Below are 21,121 nucleotides of genomic sequence, written 5' to 3'. Positions count from 1 at the left end.
TCTTCTTTTCCCCCTTTCCCACCTCCTCTTCTCTCTTCTCACCTCGCGCTCCTCCTCCCTTCCTCGTAGGTTACCGTTAGTGCGAGTGCAACGCAACCCCACCCCAGCTGCTAAACCCGTGTCCGAGCAGAACAGCTCAGGGTTGCCTACAACCTCGTCTCGTCCGCACACAGTTCTCGACTGGGGTTTTCTTTGAGATCGGGAGAGCACAACTTCCTTGCCTTGCCCACGCCCCGGTAAGCTCAATCTGATCTCGCTGGGTCGGTCCGATTCTTGGGGGCTTGTCTGCGATTGCTTTGCCTGGGTTCTTGATGCAAACGATTGATTCCTCCGGGGAACTTTCCTGCGCTCGAATTCTCAGATTCTATCGGTTAATTTTGCTATCGTTTCGTCTTCTTGCTCTTGTTTGTAATTTGGGGTTGGGGGCAAGAACCAAGAAGAAATCCCCTGTTCGATTTCGCCAAGAACAGCGTTTGCAAGGGGGATTCTTTCTGCGATCGCCTGAACTCGATGTTTAGTACTGAATCCTCTCTTTGACTTCTGACAAATCGATCTCCGCCGCCAGGTTCTTGACTGCCTGCCTGCTGCGAATCGAGGCGTAAAGATGACGACGCTGTCGTCGGGCGTCCTCCTGAAGCTCCTGGACGGCATGAAGAGCGGCGCCGCCAAGCCCGTGGGCGAGCACCGGACGGCGGTGCTGCAGGTGACGGACATCGTGCCGGCGGAGCTGGACGAGAAGGACCTCTTCCCCAAGCACGGCAAGTTCTACGTCAAGGTCTCCGACGCCTCCCACTCCATCTACGCCACGCTCCCGCTGGCGCAGGCCGACCTCGTGCTCTCCAACAAGCTCCACCTCGGCCAGTTCGTCCACGTCGACCGCCTCGACCCGGCGTCCCCCGTCCCCGTCATCGTCGGCGCCAGGCCGCTCCCGGGCCGCCACCCGCTCGTCGTCGGCACGCCCGACCCGGCCGGGAGGGCCAAGCCCGCCGCGCCGCGCAGGGGGTCCTGGGGGCCCGAGCAGAACGCCGCCATCAAGCCCACCACGCTCAACTTCGACGCCGTGAGGATGACGCCGGTCAAGGAGCGGCCGGCCTTGTCGACTCCGGTCAAGGACCGCGCGGGCGCCACGACCACGCCTGCCAGGGACCGCGGCGCTGCGGTGACGCCTGGTCGGGAGCGGGCCGTCGCGGCGTCGCCGGCGCTGAGCACTGCGTCCGTGAGGAAGAGCAGCAGCGTGTTGCCCAGGCTGACCAGGAGCAAGAGCTTCGTCGCCGACAGGGACCAGCAGCAGCATCCCAGGATCCCCAAGAGTCCATTCCCCCTTGTACGGTCATCCTCAATTGAAGAACAATTGCAGGCCAATCGACTCGCGCCCTTGTTTACAAATCAATGTTGATTCTCAATTTGTGTGTTTGCGCAGGAGAAGAGCTCGGTGAGCTGCACAGCCTCGAGGGCGATGAGGAGAGTGGCCAAGGAGCAAGAGCCCTCCTCGCCTCCTTCTGATGATGAGCTCGGCAGCTCGGCCACATCTACAAAGAAGCGACCTTCGACAGCTGCTCGCGTACCAATGCCGGGGAAGCTCAGTCTACTCGGGAAGGTACGATCGGATCTAGATTCGCAGTAAATCATCATGAGTTCACGACCATCAAATCTCTCTCGATTCTTGTTTGTCTAACGTGTTTTGCCGTGCCCTGCATTCAGGACGCCATCGAGCAGAGAGAGCAGGCGCAGAAGGTTGCCCTTGAGGCACTGCGCAACGCATCAGCCACGGAGAACGTGGCTAGGATCTACAAGTACGTGTGTGTGATTTGTTGTAGTAGCATTTTGGCAGCGATTGTGAATGTAGTTGTACAATTGTCACCGAATTTTGATCTCGCGATATCGCTGGTTGCTTCTGAACAATCATTACAGGATGTTCTCAGAGCTGAGCAAGACAGCGAGGCCGGAAGCGCCGGTCACCTGTTTTGAAAGCTTCCTCAACTTCCACCAGGAGGCCGTGCAGGCCGTCACTGACATCGAGGCGGTCCAGGCGGCCACCTCGATGGCCGCTGCCGTGGCGAGTGACGAGCAGCAGCACGAGGACGCACCGCAGGTCCTGCAGGAGATAGCCCAGAACAGGGCGGTGGTGCGTCGGAGAGGCATTGGCTTTGGGGCCGTGTCGAAGTCGGTGTCGTTCGCGCCAGGCACGTTGGACCCGAAGCAGGATGATGGCGGTGGCAAGGCCATCCGGAGCTCGAGTGCCAGCAGGAAGTGCCTTGCCATGGACAAGATCGGCGAAGACGGTGGCGACGAGAAGAGATCATCTTCTTCTGCTCCTACCTCTGCCACCACCACTCCACACTCTCCTCTGGGCTCCTCGCTGAAGCTAGCCAAGCAGATACAAGCCGAAGCAGGGAGTTGGTTCATGGACTTCCTGGAGGCCGCGCTGGAGACCGGGCTGAAGAAGAGCAAGGCGTCTGCCACGGGTGACGGGCGCAAGCAAAGCAGCTGCTGTTGCCCACAGTCGGTGATGCTGCGGGTGATCAACTGGGTGGAGATGGAGCAGAGTGGCGGCGACAGCAGCGGCAGGAGGACTGCCCACCCAAGAGCTGCGGCCGTTGCGCGGAAGCTGAGAATCAAGGCCAAGAACCCTTGCTGACCCTTGCTGAGGTGCCCACCCTCTCTGATTCTTGTCAGAAAGTACCCAGATAGAATCTGTAGAATAAGAAGGTGATTGCCTCCATTGTTCACGGCATATAGTAGATTGTTTCAAGTGTTCTTGAAGTAGGATGCTCTGTTCTCCCTGATCACTAATCTAATCAGCAGCGGAACAATGGAGGTGCTGTGTACCGTAGCTACGATATTCAGTGTTTGTTGAATTCGCTGTTCATTCTTATTCTTTGCTTGTTTGGCTGTTACGCTTTGTAATTCTGCTTATGTTGCAGACAACTTCTGTGACAATGATTCGGTCGGCTTTGCCGCGCCTTTGTGAAATCGACTAATTCTAATATATATAACTAGAAAAAATGGCGCCGCGAGCGTGATAGTGGATGCATCACAATACAGTGAGCTTTTGTAGCTTGGTTTTATATGTCAGCTATATTTTACCTGATCAGAGAGATAAGATAATTTTAAACCATGGTAGCTAGGTAGCTGCAATTGAGTATAAGAGCTGAGGCTAGCTATGCAACCCCAAGATAAGTTAATAAGTTTGACACAAATCATCGAGGAGAGATGACGAGATGAGGGCAGTTGAATTCAGAGCTTCAGGTCCTAAGAAGTGAATAGTCCCTTTTCCCATTTTACATAGGGTATTATTGAGCTTCAGGCCCTAAGAAGTGAATAGCCCCTTTTCCAATTTTTACATAGGGTGTTATTGCCAATTGTAGGAAGGAACAGAACCGAAGATGATCTTGTGGTTGCGGGTGAGAGGGGGGGGGGGGGGGGGGGGGATGGTTTATCAGTTCAGTAACAAAAGAGTGGAAATGAAATGAATTCATTATATTTATTTCTTTTTTTCACCCAAACAGAGAAGTCACAAGGAAGCATATATTTTTGTGCTTTGTTCAGTTAATGGAACTGAGGGGCCATGACAACAACAACAATACTGCATGGTTCTCTCTCCATTCACATATGGTTATTGATCAACGTAAAACAGATAAGGTTGATCCATCCATAATACTCAAAATTATGTAAATTGCAACCAATAAATAAACCCATAGTTCAGGGGTTTTTTTTACAGCTAATCGAAGGCTTGCTAATGCATTTAAGTTGCTGCAGTTAAACACAATAAAGACAGGGATGGAGAGATCAGAACAAAAATCATAGAAATCAAGATTAACTTTGCATGTATGTTATAACCAAGAACACAGGGATGGAATTAAGTACTCATCACTTTACAACAAGCATCATTACTTTTGCAACAGAAGTTTGTCTATAAGGTTTAAGTAAATCATCATTTCTAATTTGCATAATTACTTGTTCAGGTGATAAGTGAACTAAATACAATACAGCATCATAGCCATACAATGGAAATCGCAACGGGTGCCAAGAATCCCTCCTGATGTGCTGCTACTCTCTTATTCTTGTCAGAGGGTAGTTTGTCTCTGATTCTTGTGATAAGGTACCCAAAGAATGGCTATGTTTAGTTTCCACCTAAAAACTTTTCACCTTATCACATCGAATATTTGGACATATACATGAAACCTTAAATATAAATTAAAAATAACGATCGGCCACGGAATAGTATTTTTCTCCATACATGTTTGTTCGTTCAATAAATAAATTGCATACATAGCATGATCAAGAGGCCTAACTTTAGCCTGATTTTACGACCTAATCATCGGTTTTGGGGAGGAATGTTCGCTGGATCGTTCTGCGACTGACTGAATAGGTACGACTGATTCCGCTCCCCACATATCAATGTTGGACGCTGGATTTTAAAATAAGACTAAATTATAGCAAAAAGTTCTCCTAACCCCTTTCAACTATTGTTGCGGTATGATTTATCTCCCCAAACTAGAAAACATTTTTTTGCTCCTTTAACTATTGAAATCGGTTGTTTTTCATCGTAAGTGGCTTTCAAAGTGGTTTAGTTTAAGGTGCCACCATGTCATTAATCAGGAGAAAGACAAATGAGACTACATTAAATAATTCAGGAGAGGTCAAATAGGCTTTAACAAAAAGTAAAACAAATAAATCTTAAAAAAACACTGTCAAATACTCAATCTATTTCGAAATATAAGTATTAAATTGTCCCAAATTAAAAGATATTCAAGTGAGTTAACTCTGCAAAACTACCGAACATATGCGTACATGTCATTAATGTCCACCATTAGATTTAAAAATGGTACAATCTCTCTATAGTTGAATTTAAAATACCATAAACTCTAATATAATTTTATAGAACTATAAAAAATATTTTAGCTCAGAAAAATATGAAACTAGTTTTTTTAAACCATGTTCTTTATTATGATGCATATCTCACCAAACAGAATCTATATACATGTTACCATAAACTCTAATATAGTTTTATAGAACTATAAAAAATATTTTAGCTCAGAAAAATATGAAACTAGTTTTTTTAAACCATGTTCTTTATTATGATGCATATCTCACCAAACAGAATCTATATACATGTTTCTAAATAAGAAGAAAAACATTATATGCAGTAAAATGATGTTTCTTTGCGATGTGGTGGTATGGCCCATACGAGTCGATATTGTAGGTAGCTAGATTGTTCATTTCTTGCTCGAACCAGAAAAATGTTGGATCCATATCGTTCTTTTGGGCCAAGTTTTTTTTACAACAATCTTTTGGCCCAAGTTGTCACTTGTGTTTATATTGGTTAGGATAAAGTATAAGGTGGTTAGATGACACCTGTGCTGTTATTAAAGTCACTTTGAGCTTCTACATAGTATGATCATCAGCGTGGACCAACTATAATTGGCAACAAAGACATATATTCGTAAATAAATAATAAGATCGGACATGTGAGTTCTAAATAGTTCTAATCTATGCACCATAATATAGAGCATGAATTTAGAAAAAGGAAAACAAAAACTAGTTTCATATTTTTTTGAGCTAAAATAAATTTCATATGGATTTTCTAAGATTGAACCAGATTTTGGTATTTTAATTTCCATACCTTTTTCAAAACAAATCGGGTATTTTTTAAGATTTATTTTGTATTTTTTGGCAAAGTATTTGACCCTTGAATTATCAACTTAGCCGAATCTTTCTCTTTCTTTTCTCTCCTGATTATCTCCTGATTGTAGTAGGCCGGAACAAATTATATTTTTCTATTTGATCCGGCCCGACACATGGAACAGAAGGCAACCAACCAACCAGTTGGACGAGGAGTCTGAGGACATGGGCTCCGTTATTCATGGAACCGTGTGGGACGTGGGTACCGCAAGCACGAGGAATGGAATATACGTTGCCCCGAACGTTCCTCATCGCTTCTGCTCCCCCAGGCCCCACCGCGCCACTGCCGCACCGGCAACTCCCAGCCCAGACGTCACGGCTCAGTGCACTCCTTCTGCGACTGCAAGGTGGTCCCACTAAACGTTGGACCCACATGGCATCCAGGTACGCAAACAAGAACGAACGTGCGCGCGGCCACGCGATTGCCGAAGTCACGGGCACAGGCGGCACGGCACGTTCCAGCGGCGTCTGCCTGGCACGCAAAAGGCAAGGCCAAAGGCCGAACTAGAACTTGGGGTAGGGGAGCGACCGATAGAGTTGGAGGCCCGACCCCACACGCTGCCACCACCTAATAAAAATGGGGGATTAAAGTCTCCCGTTAATAATAGTAGAAAAAAAGTAACGTAACCCTCAAAATTCCAAAACAAATGAGAATTAAATCTTGCGTTAATAAATAAAAAAAGGTAACGTAACCCTCCAAATCCAAAACCAATCTATAATCTGCTCTCGGCTCTCCTATCATATCTGGCGGCGAGGAAAAGAACAAGCAAAAAAGAGCAACCCCATTGGCGAAATCCTTGGCCATTCCCGTTACGCATCCCTCCTCGTAATCTTTTCCTTGTCTGCCTCCCACCCATTTCCTTTTCTTGTCCTCCCCGCTTCGCCTGTTCCAGCTTTGCATTGCATTTGCATCCCCCCGCACCCACCACCCCATCCCCACCCCACCTCCGAAAAGCACAACCCCACCGCCCGCAAGCAGCGCGCGCTCCGGTTGTTCGGGAACTCGGAGCGAGGCGGCGGTACGGTGGGAGTAGGAGGAGGAGAACCGCACCGCACCGCGGCGCAGACATGGGAGAGTACTGCCCCTCCCCGCAGGGGCTGGCGGCGCTCCCCTCCCCGTCCCCAGAGACGGCGGTTAGGCCGAGCTACGGGAGCTGCGACCGCCGCTACGTGAAGCAGGTCTTCGACAACCTCCACGGGAGCATCTCGCTCGACCCGGTGAGCTCCGCTGCATCCTTACTACTTCCCTGCCCCTGCTCTCTCGTCTCTCCTCGCCTCATTGCTCCTGGATTGATTGATTGCTTGACGATCCTTGATCGTGTCGGTCCTCCTCCTCCTCTTCCTCGGGGGTGGATGAATTGGTAGACGATGCATGTTCGTTCATTGCTGTTTTTCATTCATCAGTTCGGCTTGCCGCTCGCGTTGCCTTGTTGCGATTGCGACTAGTGGCGGAGCAGGATTATGCAATGCCCTTCCGGGTTATGCTTCTGTTTCGTTTGATTGACGCTACGTTTTCCGCCGCCGCAGTTTACTCTTGCGATGCCGTTATTCTGCTCGTGTGAAAGCAACAGTTCTCCGCCCTTTTAGGGTTTGCTCTCCGCCGCCCCGCTCCTTCAATTCCTTATTGTGCCAACTGCCTTGATGAGCCGGACACAGTAGATTCCCATCTCTTCATGTGTTTCTAGTTGTTGCGCTGTGCTAATTTGTTTTATGTTTTGGTATTTGGGTTGGCCCTGTTCATGTGTTGCGTGTTGATGTTGGTGTGGCGCATGGTCGCCTTGCATGATTAGCTGTGCATGTGGCGTCTCGTTCCAAATTAATAAATTCAACGGGCGTACGTTTATGTCTAATCTAGGAATAACTGGAGAATAATGCTAGTGCTACTTTTAGAGGGAGAGGTATTATATTTTTGTTGACTTGTTGTGGCCCATAAACAAGTCTCCGGTGGCTAGTTTAATTTGCTTTGACTGTTACATGTGACTTCAACCTGACCTCAGGTGTTATACTACAAACAAAATTTTAAATCATTTCAGCATTTTACTAGTTCTCTATTTTTGGGTGGGTAGGCAGTTTCTCTGTGCATCACTAGCATTGACTCCACTGGTGAAAGAGCAACCGTTTGGTGTACATGTCAAGTCTATATTGGCCCGCCTGTTTTGATGTTGTTCATAACCACTTTACATCTTATAAATTGTCAATGCTCGGTGTTTTACTTTACACCATAGATGACCACTTAGGTTTGTACTCTTTTAATTTCAGTTTTGAATAGTCATGGACCCAGTGTTATCTAAATAGCATTACTAACCATTTTTATTGATAAGCCATATATTCTCATTTTAGAAACATTGAACATTTGTAGACTTCTGCATAAGGGTCAATAGGAAATTTATTTACTCTCGCTAGGCCCTTTCAAAAACAGGTTGGTGCTAATAGTCCAACAAATACTAAACGAGTATGCTTTGACAGCTTCTGAAGTTTGCATTCATGCATCTATCTGTAACCTGTTTGCATAGCCCTGATAGTCATGCCTGGTACCTCTGTTTTTTCATTGCTGGCAAATTGGTTAACCACTTTTGACTTCCAACAAGTTGCACTTTCATTAAGGCTACACTGGATTTGGATGTGTTAAAACTTAATAAAGCTAACGTCTTATATATAGCATATCTCAGGAACTGGCTATGCTGCAGTGCCATTCATGTAACTTCTGCTGCTCATAGCACTCCCATATAAATAGTAACTTTTCGGTCTTTCTTGTGCAGTTGGCCCTGCAGTTTGTTGATACCGAAGAGTTCCAGAGGTGACTGAGTTTAGTTAATTACCTCTTCTCATTTTATTCAGCTTCTTTATGGCCTAATCATGATTTTGATTTCAATATATCATGCTATTTAGGTTGCGGGACTTGAAACAACTAGGTGAGTTCAGTTTCTCTCTCAATATGTGGAATCTTTGACTAATTTTGAAAACTAAATGAAGTTCCATTGCTTGTTGTTTGTTGTTTGGCATTCCAGTTAAGATGTATTTGCCATTCTAGCAGACAATTTTTTTTATGAACAAAATCAAGCAGACAACTGATGAGGGTTAATAATGGTTATTGCTATACATGATAACTATATGTTCAAGATTCATGATTTGTTCCTTATTGGGTTGAGGGTTGACATGACTACAACCAATTCGCTATCTGCGCAGAAAATTATGCAGTGATTGAAATAGATAGCTTTGTCAGTTCTCAATTCACTTAGTTAACTGTTTACATTTATGCAACACTTTACTCTTTTTTATCATTTATACGGATGCTTATGTTTTCAAGTTTTTCAAAATAACATATGAGAACACTTACTTTTATTTGTAAAATTCAATTGAGGTGGACTTTATACTGTCAACTGTGTTTAATGTTGCAATAACGTATTTTTTCATGGTTTTCAGGTCTTACATATCTCGTCTATCCTGGAGCGGTTCACACACGCTTCGAACACTCATTAGGTGTCTATTCGTTGGCTGGAAAGGCTATAAATAATCTTAAGACATATCAGGTGTGTGTGGCATCAATCTGAACTCTGAAGCTGACTGAAATGATGGAAAGCTAAATTGTTAAGGTTAAGGTAATTTTTTCTTTTGACAGGGAGAAGAGCTTGGCATTGATCATGTCGACATGCAGACTGTAAAGCTTGCAGGTTGGTCTACACATCCAGGGTACATTAATTATCAAACATCTTTGTGATCTTTGTTTAACTCTTATCCAGGTCTGTTGCATGATATTGGACATGGACCCTTCAGTCATTTGTTTGAGCACGAGTTCCTTCCGCGGGTTGATCCTGGCTCATCCTGGTGATTCTCTTTGGCATTTGTCTCCTTTTCATATACGCTGTTAATTACATCTCCATGTTTTATTACGAATCTTGTTTTTATGCTACTGTAGTTATGGCTTATGCCTTTAAATCACATGATGTTTCTGTCCACATTCCGGATGGGTATACATTGTGCATGTTAGCAGCATGATATAGTTTGATCATTCTTCCCTCTATGAAAAACGGGCACATAGCCATGTTCGCGAAAAAAAGATATAGTTTGATCATTTTACATTTATCTATCCATGCTTCCATGCTTAATCTATGTTAAGCTTGGTGCCTTAACTTTTATGCTCTTGTTCATTCAGGTCCCATGAAGATATGTCAGTGCTACTTTTGGACAGTATTGTTGACAAACATGCAATAGATATTGAAAACGATTATCTCAAAACGATCAAGGTAAGAATCATTTTGCTTCGAGTCGTTGTGTGGCACACACTAATGACCATCATTTAACCACCTCCCTATCTCCTTCATTAAAGATTCAGCTTGACAATATGGATGAATGCAGTTTAATATGTCCTGTGATCTACTGCTTCTCATTATACATGGAGTAAGTGTGGGATCACATGGACAGAAATGTGAAATAATTGCATACAATTCGTTATAGAGCATAGCAGTGTTTATGTAGAAGTTCCTAAACCTTAATTAAACATTAGATGTTCTGTTTAATGGTCTGTAGGACATGATAACTGCCAGCTCTAAGCATGCCATCACAAAAGTATGTATCTTCTTCTCTATTTCCAGCCTGCTTATCTACCTGTATTGAAAATACATTGCTTATTCTGAAACTTATTTCTTCAGAGTGCAAATGAGAAGCATTTTCTTTATGACATTGTTGCTAATGGTCGCAATGGTATAGATGTTGACAAGTAAGGGCCTCTTTGAATTGAACTTATGATGTCTTCTTCTATATGGCCACAGTGGTTCGTGCTATGATCTGGCTATGATATAAGGTTGAGTAACTGTGTGCAGGTTTGACTACATTGGCCGTGACTGCAGAGCATGTGGTCTTGGCTGTAATTTCCAGTATTGGAGGTACAATTGATTTCTCTTGTTTTACCTGTGTCAAATTATTTTTGTGTTTCAGCCCTGCTTGTTGAAAATAGAGTGAGAATAAATGTTACCGGCCTTAGCAAAATATTTGACATCACTGTTCTTCATGTTGTGGGGTTCTCTGTCAAGGTGTTGACTATTTTTCCCCCTCATTTTATACGGTCAGGTTGTAGTGTTATCTCGCCCCATGAAATTTATGGATTATTGGTTAAAAGTTGTTTTTGGGATGAAAGACTGGATTAATAGGTTTCCTTTTCCTATTCTGTCATCATTCTTGCTTTGTTAGTTTCTGTTTGGTATCTCACTATGCCACATTTAAAGTGTATGACACTTGTATCTACACAGAAAGAAAGGAATCTAAATTAGTTTCTTAGTAGGTATAGTATCCCATGCAAGAAATTCAAACATGGGCACATGGCCTTGTATCTTTTACAATCAAATACCTTTGTCCTTGCAAAGATTTAGTTAAATATTTGCAGAGAAAATTAGGTATTTAAATTTGTAGTGTATCCTGTGTTTGTATGGAAGACTCACATTGATGTTTTCTTTACCACTACTGTACTGCCAGTCATTTTACATCTTCTAAGTTTATATTGCATCCCCTGCAGATTGACTGAAGGCATGCGAGTGATGGGTGATGAAATTTGCTACCCTGCCAAAGATTGTAGGTTTATAGTCCTCAGATGCTTAAATTTGATCTGTTCTCTTTTCAGAATTCTTGTAAGAGCACTGAAATGTGATTTGTCTCTCTGATAACTATAGACTTGAGCATCCATAAATTGTTTTCAACACGTGCTGATCTGCATAGGACAGTCTACACCCATGCCAAAGTAAAGGTACGGATGATTTATATTTCCTTACCTTCTGTTGTTTCATACCTCCTCCTGTATTCATGTACTACCTCTGTCCTAGAAAATATGTGAATCTCGAGTATCGAGGTTAGATTAGCGTAGAGATAAAATTACGTATGCGCCCTCCTTTGTTCATGTGCTCCTACATTTTTTCACCATACGCTGGTTCAAAGAAGCGTGGAGACCCTTCCACACAAGTTCAGAATGAGTATTTTACTCTATTTGAATGACTTGTAACATCAACAGGTCTAATAGCAGCCACACAATAAATTACAGTTGCATTTAAATATGGAAGGAAAAGAGGCACAGTTCATCAAAGGCTGATGTCTGCAGTATGATTACGAGTATGTTTACATTTGGGGGACAAGTTTAAACCTCAGGATTCCATTCTTTCTGGGATGGAGTACATATTTTTTTGGGGGTGGGGGGTGGGGGGGGGGGGGGGGGGTTGGGGGGTATGTATAAGTTCAGTTTTTGAGAGATTCAGAATTCAAATACTGATTGACACATGGATTACCTTTAAGCAAGTGCACTTTGTGATAAATGAGTTTTTTCATAGCAATTTCACACATGGATGCCTTCGAATTATTAGTGGTTAACTTTTTATGCACCCAAGTCATTCCTGTTAGGGTATTATCTGGTTCATTATCTGACATTCCACAATCCTTAGGCTGTCGAGCTCATGCTTGTGGATGCCCTCATTGAGGCTAATGATTACTTGGGGATATCATTGCATGCACATGACCCAGAAGATTTTTGGAAGGTTTGGTGTCTGTTATTGTTATTATATTCATAGTTTTCCAGTCTATCTTACATCTCCTGAAATTACAGTTGGATGACACGATCATTAAAAGCATTGAGACTGCTCCTAACAATGAACTGAAGAAAGCAAAAGAAATCATTCAACGTATTCGTCGAAGAGAACTCTACAAGGTAGTATGATTCTCATATACAAGTGTCATTTTGCCATGCCATTATTCATGATTAGTATATGTAAGTGATTCTGTTCTTTAAACACATGTAGTTGTCCCATGTCCATGAATTCATGTGAGTTATTTACTCTTCGCAATCTTATACATTGAAATCCTGTGACCTATTATATTACAGCTTCATGAGAGCATGTTTGTGCTGTGTAGATATGGTAGTCCTGGCTTGTGTTTGAACAAACCAAAATTTCTTCCAAATAGTCTTAATGAGTAACCTATGTCGTCAGATGCTGCTATTAAGGCCTTGTTTAGATGCGAAATCTTTTTGGATTTCGCTACTGTAGCATTTTCGTTTGTTTGTGGCAAATATTGTCCAATCATAGATTAACTAGGGTCAAAAGATTCGTCTTATGATTTACAGGCAAACTGTGTAATTAGTTTTTGTTTTCGTCTATATTTAGTGCTTCATGCATGTGTCGCAAGATTTGATGTAACGGGGAATCTTGAAAACTTTTTGGATTTCGGTGGGAACTAAACAAGGCCTAAGAATACTCAGGAGGAAAGGTTGTTTGGTCTTCAGATATGTGTATACCTATATGAAAAAAATAACAGCTGAAGCAACCTACATTATGCATCTTGTAGGGTGCAGTACAGCTATTCGGATCTTACTAGAATTTATGCTTGAGCTATGTTTCTGGTAATAGATGCATAATGTATCCGCAATGTATTGGTGTACTTATTGCTTCAGTTAATCTTCTTTTTTGTGAAAGTATTAAGCTATTCTGTTTCTTTGAGTTGCAGTTTTGCAACCAGTATTCTGTTCCAAAGGACAAGCTGGAGCATTTCAAAAATATTACTGCACAGGACGTAGTTTGTTCACAGGTTTGCACTTTTTTCACATTTTATTAAGGGTGGCTAAAATAATCTGGCCTCTGTGAAGAATTTGCACCTTTTTCTAAGGTTGACTCAACTGTCTTCAGAAATCTTCTGAGGTGCTGCTCAAGGAAGAGGATGTTGCAGTAAGCAATGTTAAGATAGATCTTACTCGTGGAAAAGATAACCCCCTTGAAAGGTTTTTGATATTTTAATGCTACTTTATCTCTTATTGATTTGTCTGGAATAAAAAAATTCTAACTGGTCACATTCTTTTGTGTATGTAACCACCAATCGCTAGCATCAAGTTCTTTAAGGTAATTACTTGCTTCTGGTAAACTTATGTGTCTTGATTGATAGCTATTTCACAAATTTCAGTAACTGATATGATTCTTGCAAAACTATGAATATATGTCCACTCTTTATCCGTCAAGTTTCATTGGTGATTTTTAAATCTCAAAGTTCTCAACTACAAGCCAACCTTTGTTATTGTTTACATGGTAGTTTTGCTATTTCCTTCTCACCCATTTTACTGCTACTTTTTTTTGGGTATTTTTTTTACAGAATGTAGTAAGTAATTTAACCATGATTTGTGTACATCATTTATTTTGAAGTCCTATTATTAGGAAGATAGCACCACTTTTATGAAAAAGGTTGAACTATACCTTTCAATACTGAATTTGATTGAACCTTGAAGGGCCATCTTTGTCCTAGTTTCTGTCGTATCCCTTGACAGATGTCTGTAGTTACTATTTATCAACGTAGATGATATCTCCAGGTTCTCTGGCCTAAGCAGAAATTTTGTTGCAACAGGATTTTGGATGCGATGAGAAGTTCCCCATTACAGATGATAGGGTCAGCCACTTGCTACCTGCGTACAATGAGGATAGAATTGTGAGGGTGTATGCCAAGAAGCCTGAGTTGGTTAGTGAACACGAAGTCAGCTACTCTGTTTTCATCATGTTCAGCAGTTTCCGAATGTTAATGAAATGCTTGGTTCCAGGTTGATGTGGTGTCAGAAGCCTTTGAGAATCTCCAGATGAGAATGTATGGTGAGAAGACTCAAGTGCACGAGACGCCGAAGAAAAAGAGGATTAGATCCAACTAGGCAGTTGGTCACTCTTTAGGTAGCATACAAACACGACACAGGAAAATAGGTTGACAAACAAGAAGCTCTATAGATAAACGTATCCTAGAATTAACAAGTTGTAGATGGTAGTATGCACTGGTAAGGTGTAGGTATTTTGTGTACAGGTGAAGATACAAACAACATTGCGAAGTTAAAAACTCACGCTGACGTACGAGGTGCGATGCTGCACGTGCGCGGATAGCTAGCCAAATACTTTATGATGTGGCTGGAATTTTAAGTACTTAATATGCATGATTGGCTCTAAGCGACCGACGGTGATCAATTCTTTCTCTCTTCGATTTTGTTCTGTACTTCTGTTGTGATAAACGTGTTGGCAGTGTGCTGCGGTTTGCGAAATGAGAACCACAGAATAAGGGCGAACGAAGGTTGCTCGAGGCAGCTAGCGTTGCGGCGAGCCACCTTACGGCGAGCTTTCCTCGGATCCATGGCCGCATGTTCTGCTCTCCTCCGTGGCTAACTTGAGGATCCATGGCCAGATTACTTTGGAGAGGCGGGTGATCAAGAGGAGGAAGATGGACAATGAGGAACCAGAAGTTCAGCTAGCCGCCTCGCGTGACTGCGAGGAGTCTAATGGTTAACAGAACCCACTAAACCATGCGCTATTTTGGACGGTGCCGCTACTTTTGAACCCGTGAATCGATTCAAGTGCTACAAAAGCATGTAAATTCTTATGAGTTTTATCCACTCAGTCTCACACATTTTACACTTTTCTTTTCTTATTAGGTGACATCAATTCTAGCTACTACTACTAATATGATGTGGTTGGGTTAACCTTATTAGTGTAAGATGACTTTTGGACTATGTTTGCTGAATTAATTTGGACCACAGAATGTTGATCCAAGAGGCTTCTTTGGATCAACATTCTGCGGTCCAGATTAGAGTTTGTACAGTTTATACGGGAGATGAATTTGTACTAGATCCGTTGATGTAATGATATTTTTTTTCTTTCCGTGCAACGTACTTGCGCGCAACAGGTTTTGCTAGAAAAAAAAAAGAAAAGAAAAAACAAGAAATTGCAAAAGAAACTTGGGAAAACTAACAGCCCAGAAGAAGCCCGTGTGCGCTCTCCCCTGGCCGAAAACCCCCAAACTGGGCCGGCCGTCCGTTCACCCAGCGAGTCGCCCCTCTCGCTCTCCGACGACTGGTGCCTCGCCCCTCTCGCTCTCCGAAGACTGGTGAACCGCCGGCGCCGGCGCCACCCTACGCCAGGTGCCGAGGCCTTCGTCTCCCTCTTCACCGGCGACGAGCACCCACCAGGTATTCCCATTCCCTTTCTGCTGTGTGAAGCGAAACACCAAACCCTAACCTAAAGATATTTGGCTATGGTAGCGAGTCATTTTGTTTGCATATGTGTTTTTGGGCACCAGTGTCTGTTCTTTTGGTTGTTGAAGGTGTTTGGAGCATGGAACAGGTAGTGCTTCCAAACCTAGACTTCATTTTAGTAGCCATGAGTCCATTTCTGGTTTGGTTGGGGTTTCTCTAAGACCCTTCAGCACTCTCAATCAACAAAGCTTTGAGATATGTGCTGGTCTCCTTCTGGACAGAGACATGTATCTCTTCTCAGATGGAGGGTGCCCGTGCTTCTGGGACCACAGACGTCATTGTGTGCATTCGTAGCTGAATAGTTGGGTGTGTTAGACTGTTAGTGGCTGATTGCAAGAATGTCCATGTATATTTGATAACTAAGGATTGCTTTTTTCCGCTGTTGTACATGTTTCGCCTTTGATGCAGACAGAAGAAGTCTTTCTAGTCATTAGTCAAGACCTAAAGCTACTCTGTGTTTTTAACTTTCCTCCTCCCTTGCCACTGTAGACTTAGTTGGATAAATTTAAAAAATGATTGTACTAAGAGCTACATATCTTTGTACCCAAAGGGCAAAAATTTTGGTATCTTTTCAACATCAATTTTTAGTAATGAATCTAATGTTTACATTATGCTGACTATCTGGTACTGTTTTGTATTTCTTTTATTGTAGAAAAACTTTGTTACCATATATATAGTGTAGTGAAATTTGAACACACATTGACAAGCACTGTTGTGCAGGCAAGCTTCTGCTGATCTGCATGCAATTATGAACTGATGATTATTGTTGATAACAGGTAAGTCTTCTTTTTGCCATGTTACAGCTATTATAAGCTTGCATGCGTGCTCTTTATTCTCTTCTAATTTGTTATCACCCTGTCCTTGAAGTAAGCATTTGGCACCTTACACCCCCCCCCCCTCCTCCCTCCGCACACAGCGCACAAACTCAATGACCTTGTAGTCTGTGAACCTGAACTTTGCTTTCCATCCTGTTAATAGCACCAGGACATGCTCAAAATTGTTTAGGACAAATGAGGCAGTGATTTTCAGATTTAAATGAGGACCAAAAAAAGGAAACAAAAACCGGGCAAAAAACGAGGTGTTTTGGGATGCAAGGAATCCACAAAAAAAAGTGAAAATGAGTTCTACAAACTTTAAATAAATGATCCAATAAATCACGAAAATAAAAGAGATTTCTGTTGCATGCACACCTCTAGAATGTGAATTTCTGGATAGCCATCACGGATGATGATATGTCGCATCATTGGTAAAAAGGTTTTTATTTTATTTTTTGTTTTCGGAATTTTCTACACCCCCCTCCCCCCCAATTTTTAGACTTATTGAATCCTTTTTTTTGAGCTTAAACATGTTTCTTAAGCTCCAGTTATTTTTGTGGGGTTCCTTGTGTCCCAAAACATCTCAGGTGTTCTCTCCAAAAAAAAATGGGGGCGTTTGAGTATTTGTTTTCCTCACTTGAATTCAAAAATCACTGCCGTGTCAGCCCAAAACTACTATTACTGGGCTTAGGGGCCAAAGTTAAACGGAATTAAAAGTTGGGATACTCAAACTAAACTTATTAGAGTTAGGGTCAAAATTAGAGAAACAAAGTTGGGATACTCAAACTAAACTTATTACAGTTAGGCTCAAAATTAGAGAAACTGAGAAACATGAGGAGCGGAATATGGACTTATTCATTTTCTTAAACCTTTCCTCATGCTCTTGTTGAAACTAAAGTTACTGCTAATGGACAGATGCTGTGCAAGCATTTTAGTTTGAAACAAAGAGTATTGGAATATGTCAAGTGGTGAATATATGATTCTTTCTCCTTAATTCATGTACATATACTTCTTTGTTGTTGGATCACCCATGCCAAATGCATCTAGGTTCTGTCAATTTGAATACACCAATGGCATTTTATACTGCCTTTTTACAGTTTAGATTTAGAATATAGCTTTGCCGTTGTGTCTGTTGTGTTTCATTGCTTGGTAGAATATCACAATGGCAATATCCCTCCTTTCTTTTCCAGGGAGTTTAATTGACCTACTGGTAGAAGTTTTGCTGGCATGTTTGTTTTATTGACTGCATTATTTATTTTGTTGCAGAAATGTGCTGTTGGATTTTGTTCACATATGACCATGGGCAGTCAAAGATTTCTGCAACCTGCATTGCACATCTTATTCTTACTGCAGTGGTTACTAATATACTGTGCTAGCCACTACATAGTATAACATTTCTGCAACGATACCAACTTCTTTTCTTGTTTACATGGAGTGCAACAGAGATGAGGCTGCTAGAGTGAAAGCTCTTGCAGAAAGAAAAATGCTGGACAAGGATTTTGTTGGTGCAAAAAAGATGATTATCAAGGTGCAGCAACTCGTCAAAGAAGTGGATGAAGTTGACATTTCAAAAATGTTAACTGTTTGTGATGTTCATTGTGCTGCTGGAGCTAAGGTAAATAACGAGGTTGATTGGTATGGAATACTGCAAGTACCTGTAAATGCTGATGACACACTGATAAAGAAGCAGTATTGTAAGCTTTCCCTTTTGCTACATCCTTACAAGAACAAGTTTGGAGGTGCAGAGGCAGCATTCAAGTTAGTTGGAGAAGCAAACATAACTCTTACAGACCGGTCAAAACGTTCTGTGCATGACATGAAAAGAAACACCTTCAGAAGCATTATAACGAGACCCAATCATCAGTCACCAAAAAGACTTGCGCGGCGCCTGCTAGATCTAGTTCTACTCCTGTGAATCTCCACAATATGCCTCAGCAACATCAGCATCAAACCTCAAATCCTAAAGGGCTGCAAACAGCATTTTGGACTATTTGTCCTGCTTGTGGCATGAGATATCAGTACTACCTCTCGATCTTGAAGAAGGCTTTCTGCTGTCAGAATTGTTTGAAGCCATTTAGTGCACATGATTTGAAGGACCAAGGTATTCCTTCTGGGACAAATCAGCGATCTGCTGGGGTTTGGAAAAATGCAGGTGCACCACAGAATTTTACAGGCCCTCAATCAAATGGCACTGGTCAGAAAGGTTGGTCTGCCACTCTAGGAGTTCATGTTAATATCGGTTCTTATCATGCTAATGTAAATACAAAGAGGGAAACTGATGGTAATGCAGGTGGGCTGAAAAACAAAATGAAATCTGCCCGGGCCACCAGGAATCCTTCAAAAGCTCCAACTGCTGGATTGAAAAGGGGCAGGAGGGTGGCATTTGAATCTAGTGAGTCTAGCATATCAGAAACCAGCAGCGACAGTGAGGAAGAAGTTCTAAAACATGGTCTTTCTGAAAATAGTACAGGGCCAGCTCAACAAACTCGCAGATCTAGCAGGCAGAAGCAAGAAGTTAGGTGTAATGAGGATAGTGATGATGGCGATGTTGAAGATGATGATAACACGGTTGAGGATGATTTTGTTGGCTCTCCTGCTTTGAAGAGGTTAAGAAGTGGCCTGGTTCACGGTGATTACTGTACTAAAACAGCAAAGCTGAATGAAGGCACCGCTGGCCGTAATGGTCTGAGTAACTGCAGTAACATAAAAGATACAAAGAACAGTGGTACACCATGTGAAGAGAAAACTTCTGATGGAGTTGAGCACATGAAGAGAGAAACAATGCATGCTCGAGAAAATAGTGATGGCAAAGAAGAGGCTTTTCCTTCTGCTAATCCAGAATGCAGTTCTGTTAGAAGTCAGGACCGTGACTCCAAACATGCTGGTTTGTCCAGTGGAGATCGCAAAGGATCCATGAATGTGGGGCAGGGGCAACATACAAAATCCGTGAATGCAGGGATCCCTGCAAAGACACCAGAGGAAGAGAAAATCAAGCATAACACTCATCTGCCTGAAGTTACAGATGTCGATGCCGATGATGATAACATTTGCCAAACAGTGTATGTATGTGCTGAGTCAGAATTCTTTGATTTTTCAGAAATAAGATTGCTCCAAAGGTTTTCACATGGGCAGATCTGGGCTCTCTACAGTGATATAGATAAATTTCCCAAATATTATGCATTCATACAGAAAGTAGATCTCAAGAATGATGAAGTACAAGTTAGATGGCTGGATGTCTGTCCTCATGGAGAAGTGGTGAAAAGATTGTCCCAAGAAGAACGGACCATTGGCATTGGAGCCTTTAGGCTTTCCAATGTCCATGAGATGATGACTTACACTGGTACAGATGCCTTTTCTCATCGTGTTGAGGCCAGATATGCTGGCAGAAAAGGCGAATATGAAATACTTCCTCGTCTTGGTGAGATATGGGCGGTTTACAAAAACTGGGGAGCTGGATGGACTGCACAGGATTTTGAAAATTGTGAATATGAACTGGTGGAGATACTTTGCCGTACTGATTCCTCCATACAAGTTCAGCTTCTGAGGAAGGTGGATGGTTATAAGATGGTATTTATGTCATACAGAGCAGAGGGTTCTGTGATGACAATAAGGAAGGATGAGTACCCCAAGTTCTCTCACCAGATTCCCTGCTTTCGTTTCACACATGAAAAAGGTGGCAAGCTTCGAGGCTATTTGGAGCTTGATCCATTATCACTACCAGAGAAATTTCTCTACTGATTCGATCTGAGATAAACCTTATCAACAACGAATCTGGAGCCTTCTTGTGATGAAGTTTCTGGAACTGAGGCTCAGTGAATGTTAAGTTCCACAATTCAATATTTTTTCAAGTGACAATGACATAAGATGTCTGGATTTAAGTATTAGTAGCACTAACGTTGTTACGGTGGACTCAATCTGCACAACGAAGGCATTGTGACTTTTGGACTCTTTGCTGGATGGCTGTCCTGCAGCTGCAATTCACAAGACTAGTAATTTTTTTGTAGTTAGCATTAGCTGTACCTATATGGTTTTAGTTCTGGTGTAAAAACTGCTACTTTTTTTCCTCCTGTAGTGTACTCTAAATTGTAGTACTGTGTTTGAACTGTGAGGTACCAGCCTGATTAATTATCTGAAGAGTTCAACTGGCCACCCCTCCCTGGAACTGAAACATGAAATCGAGCTGTACTTTTTAGCCGTTCAATTATCTGAAGAGTTCAATTGGTCATGCTTGTGTTGCTGTGCGGGGACATAGATGACTTCCTCCTGCGGCTTATCAGAGCTTATTTCTATTCGCATCTCCCTATGTATAAATGTTACACGTCCTAATTTTGATATGTCCATGTCTTTTCTTGAACTATGTTTATTTGCTACTACAAGTATTAGATGAGTCTCTGTCAAACCCTTTTTGAATTGTGTTACAGAATTGTTATGAGCAGGCATATTAGTTGAATTTAGGGTTAATTGGATCTGTGCCATTATAACTAAACCGTTTTTGAAGCACACCATTACTATTCGCGAAACTATGCCACTGCCATTATAATTCTTTCAAAAGCTGAAATATGCCATTATATATGCCTGCAACGTCTATGGGCCCACG

At 42.4% G+C, this 21,121-nt stretch overlaps 2 protein-coding genes and 1 pseudogene across 2 annotated transcripts; all 3 read left to right on the top strand.

The window, feature by feature from the left end:
- Positions 1 to 2,973, top strand: LOC8070466. The gene is made up of 5 exons (XM_002457465.2): positions 1 to 236; positions 566 to 1,324; positions 1,421 to 1,597; positions 1,702 to 1,793; positions 1,912 to 2,973. The coding sequence occupies exons 2-5, from the start codon at positions 605 to 607 to the stop codon at positions 2,636 to 2,638; spliced, it is 1,716 nt and encodes a 571-aa protein (XP_002457510.1). The 5' UTR covers positions 1 to 236; positions 566 to 604; the 3' UTR covers positions 2,639 to 2,973.
- LOC8070465 (deoxynucleoside triphosphate triphosphohydrolase SAMHD1 homolog) lies at positions 6,523 to 14,655 on the top strand. Its single transcript, XM_021456634.1, has 19 exons — positions 6,523 to 6,903; positions 8,445 to 8,482; positions 8,575 to 8,597; positions 9,109 to 9,215; positions 9,305 to 9,356; positions 9,426 to 9,510; positions 9,839 to 9,929; positions 10,213 to 10,251; positions 10,335 to 10,402; positions 10,506 to 10,568; positions 11,195 to 11,250; positions 11,349 to 11,422; positions 12,108 to 12,200; positions 12,269 to 12,370; positions 13,165 to 13,245; positions 13,344 to 13,435; positions 13,538 to 13,553; positions 14,050 to 14,160; positions 14,240 to 14,655. Exons 1-19 carry the CDS (start codon positions 6,754 to 6,756, stop codon positions 14,342 to 14,344), a joined length of 1,446 nt encoding a protein of 481 aa, XP_021312309.1. The 5' UTR covers positions 6,523 to 6,753; the 3' UTR covers positions 14,345 to 14,655.
- Positions 15,443 to 20,725, top strand: LOC8070464 (annotated as a pseudogene).

The sequence above is a fragment of the Sorghum bicolor genome, chromosome 3 (assembly GCF_000003195.3).
Source record: "Sorghum bicolor cultivar BTx623 chromosome 3, Sorghum_bicolor_NCBIv3, whole genome shotgun sequence".
NCBI classification, from domain to species: Eukaryota; Viridiplantae; Streptophyta; class Magnoliopsida; order Poales; family Poaceae; genus Sorghum; species Sorghum bicolor.
This window is presented reverse-complemented; position numbering and strand designations above follow the sequence as displayed.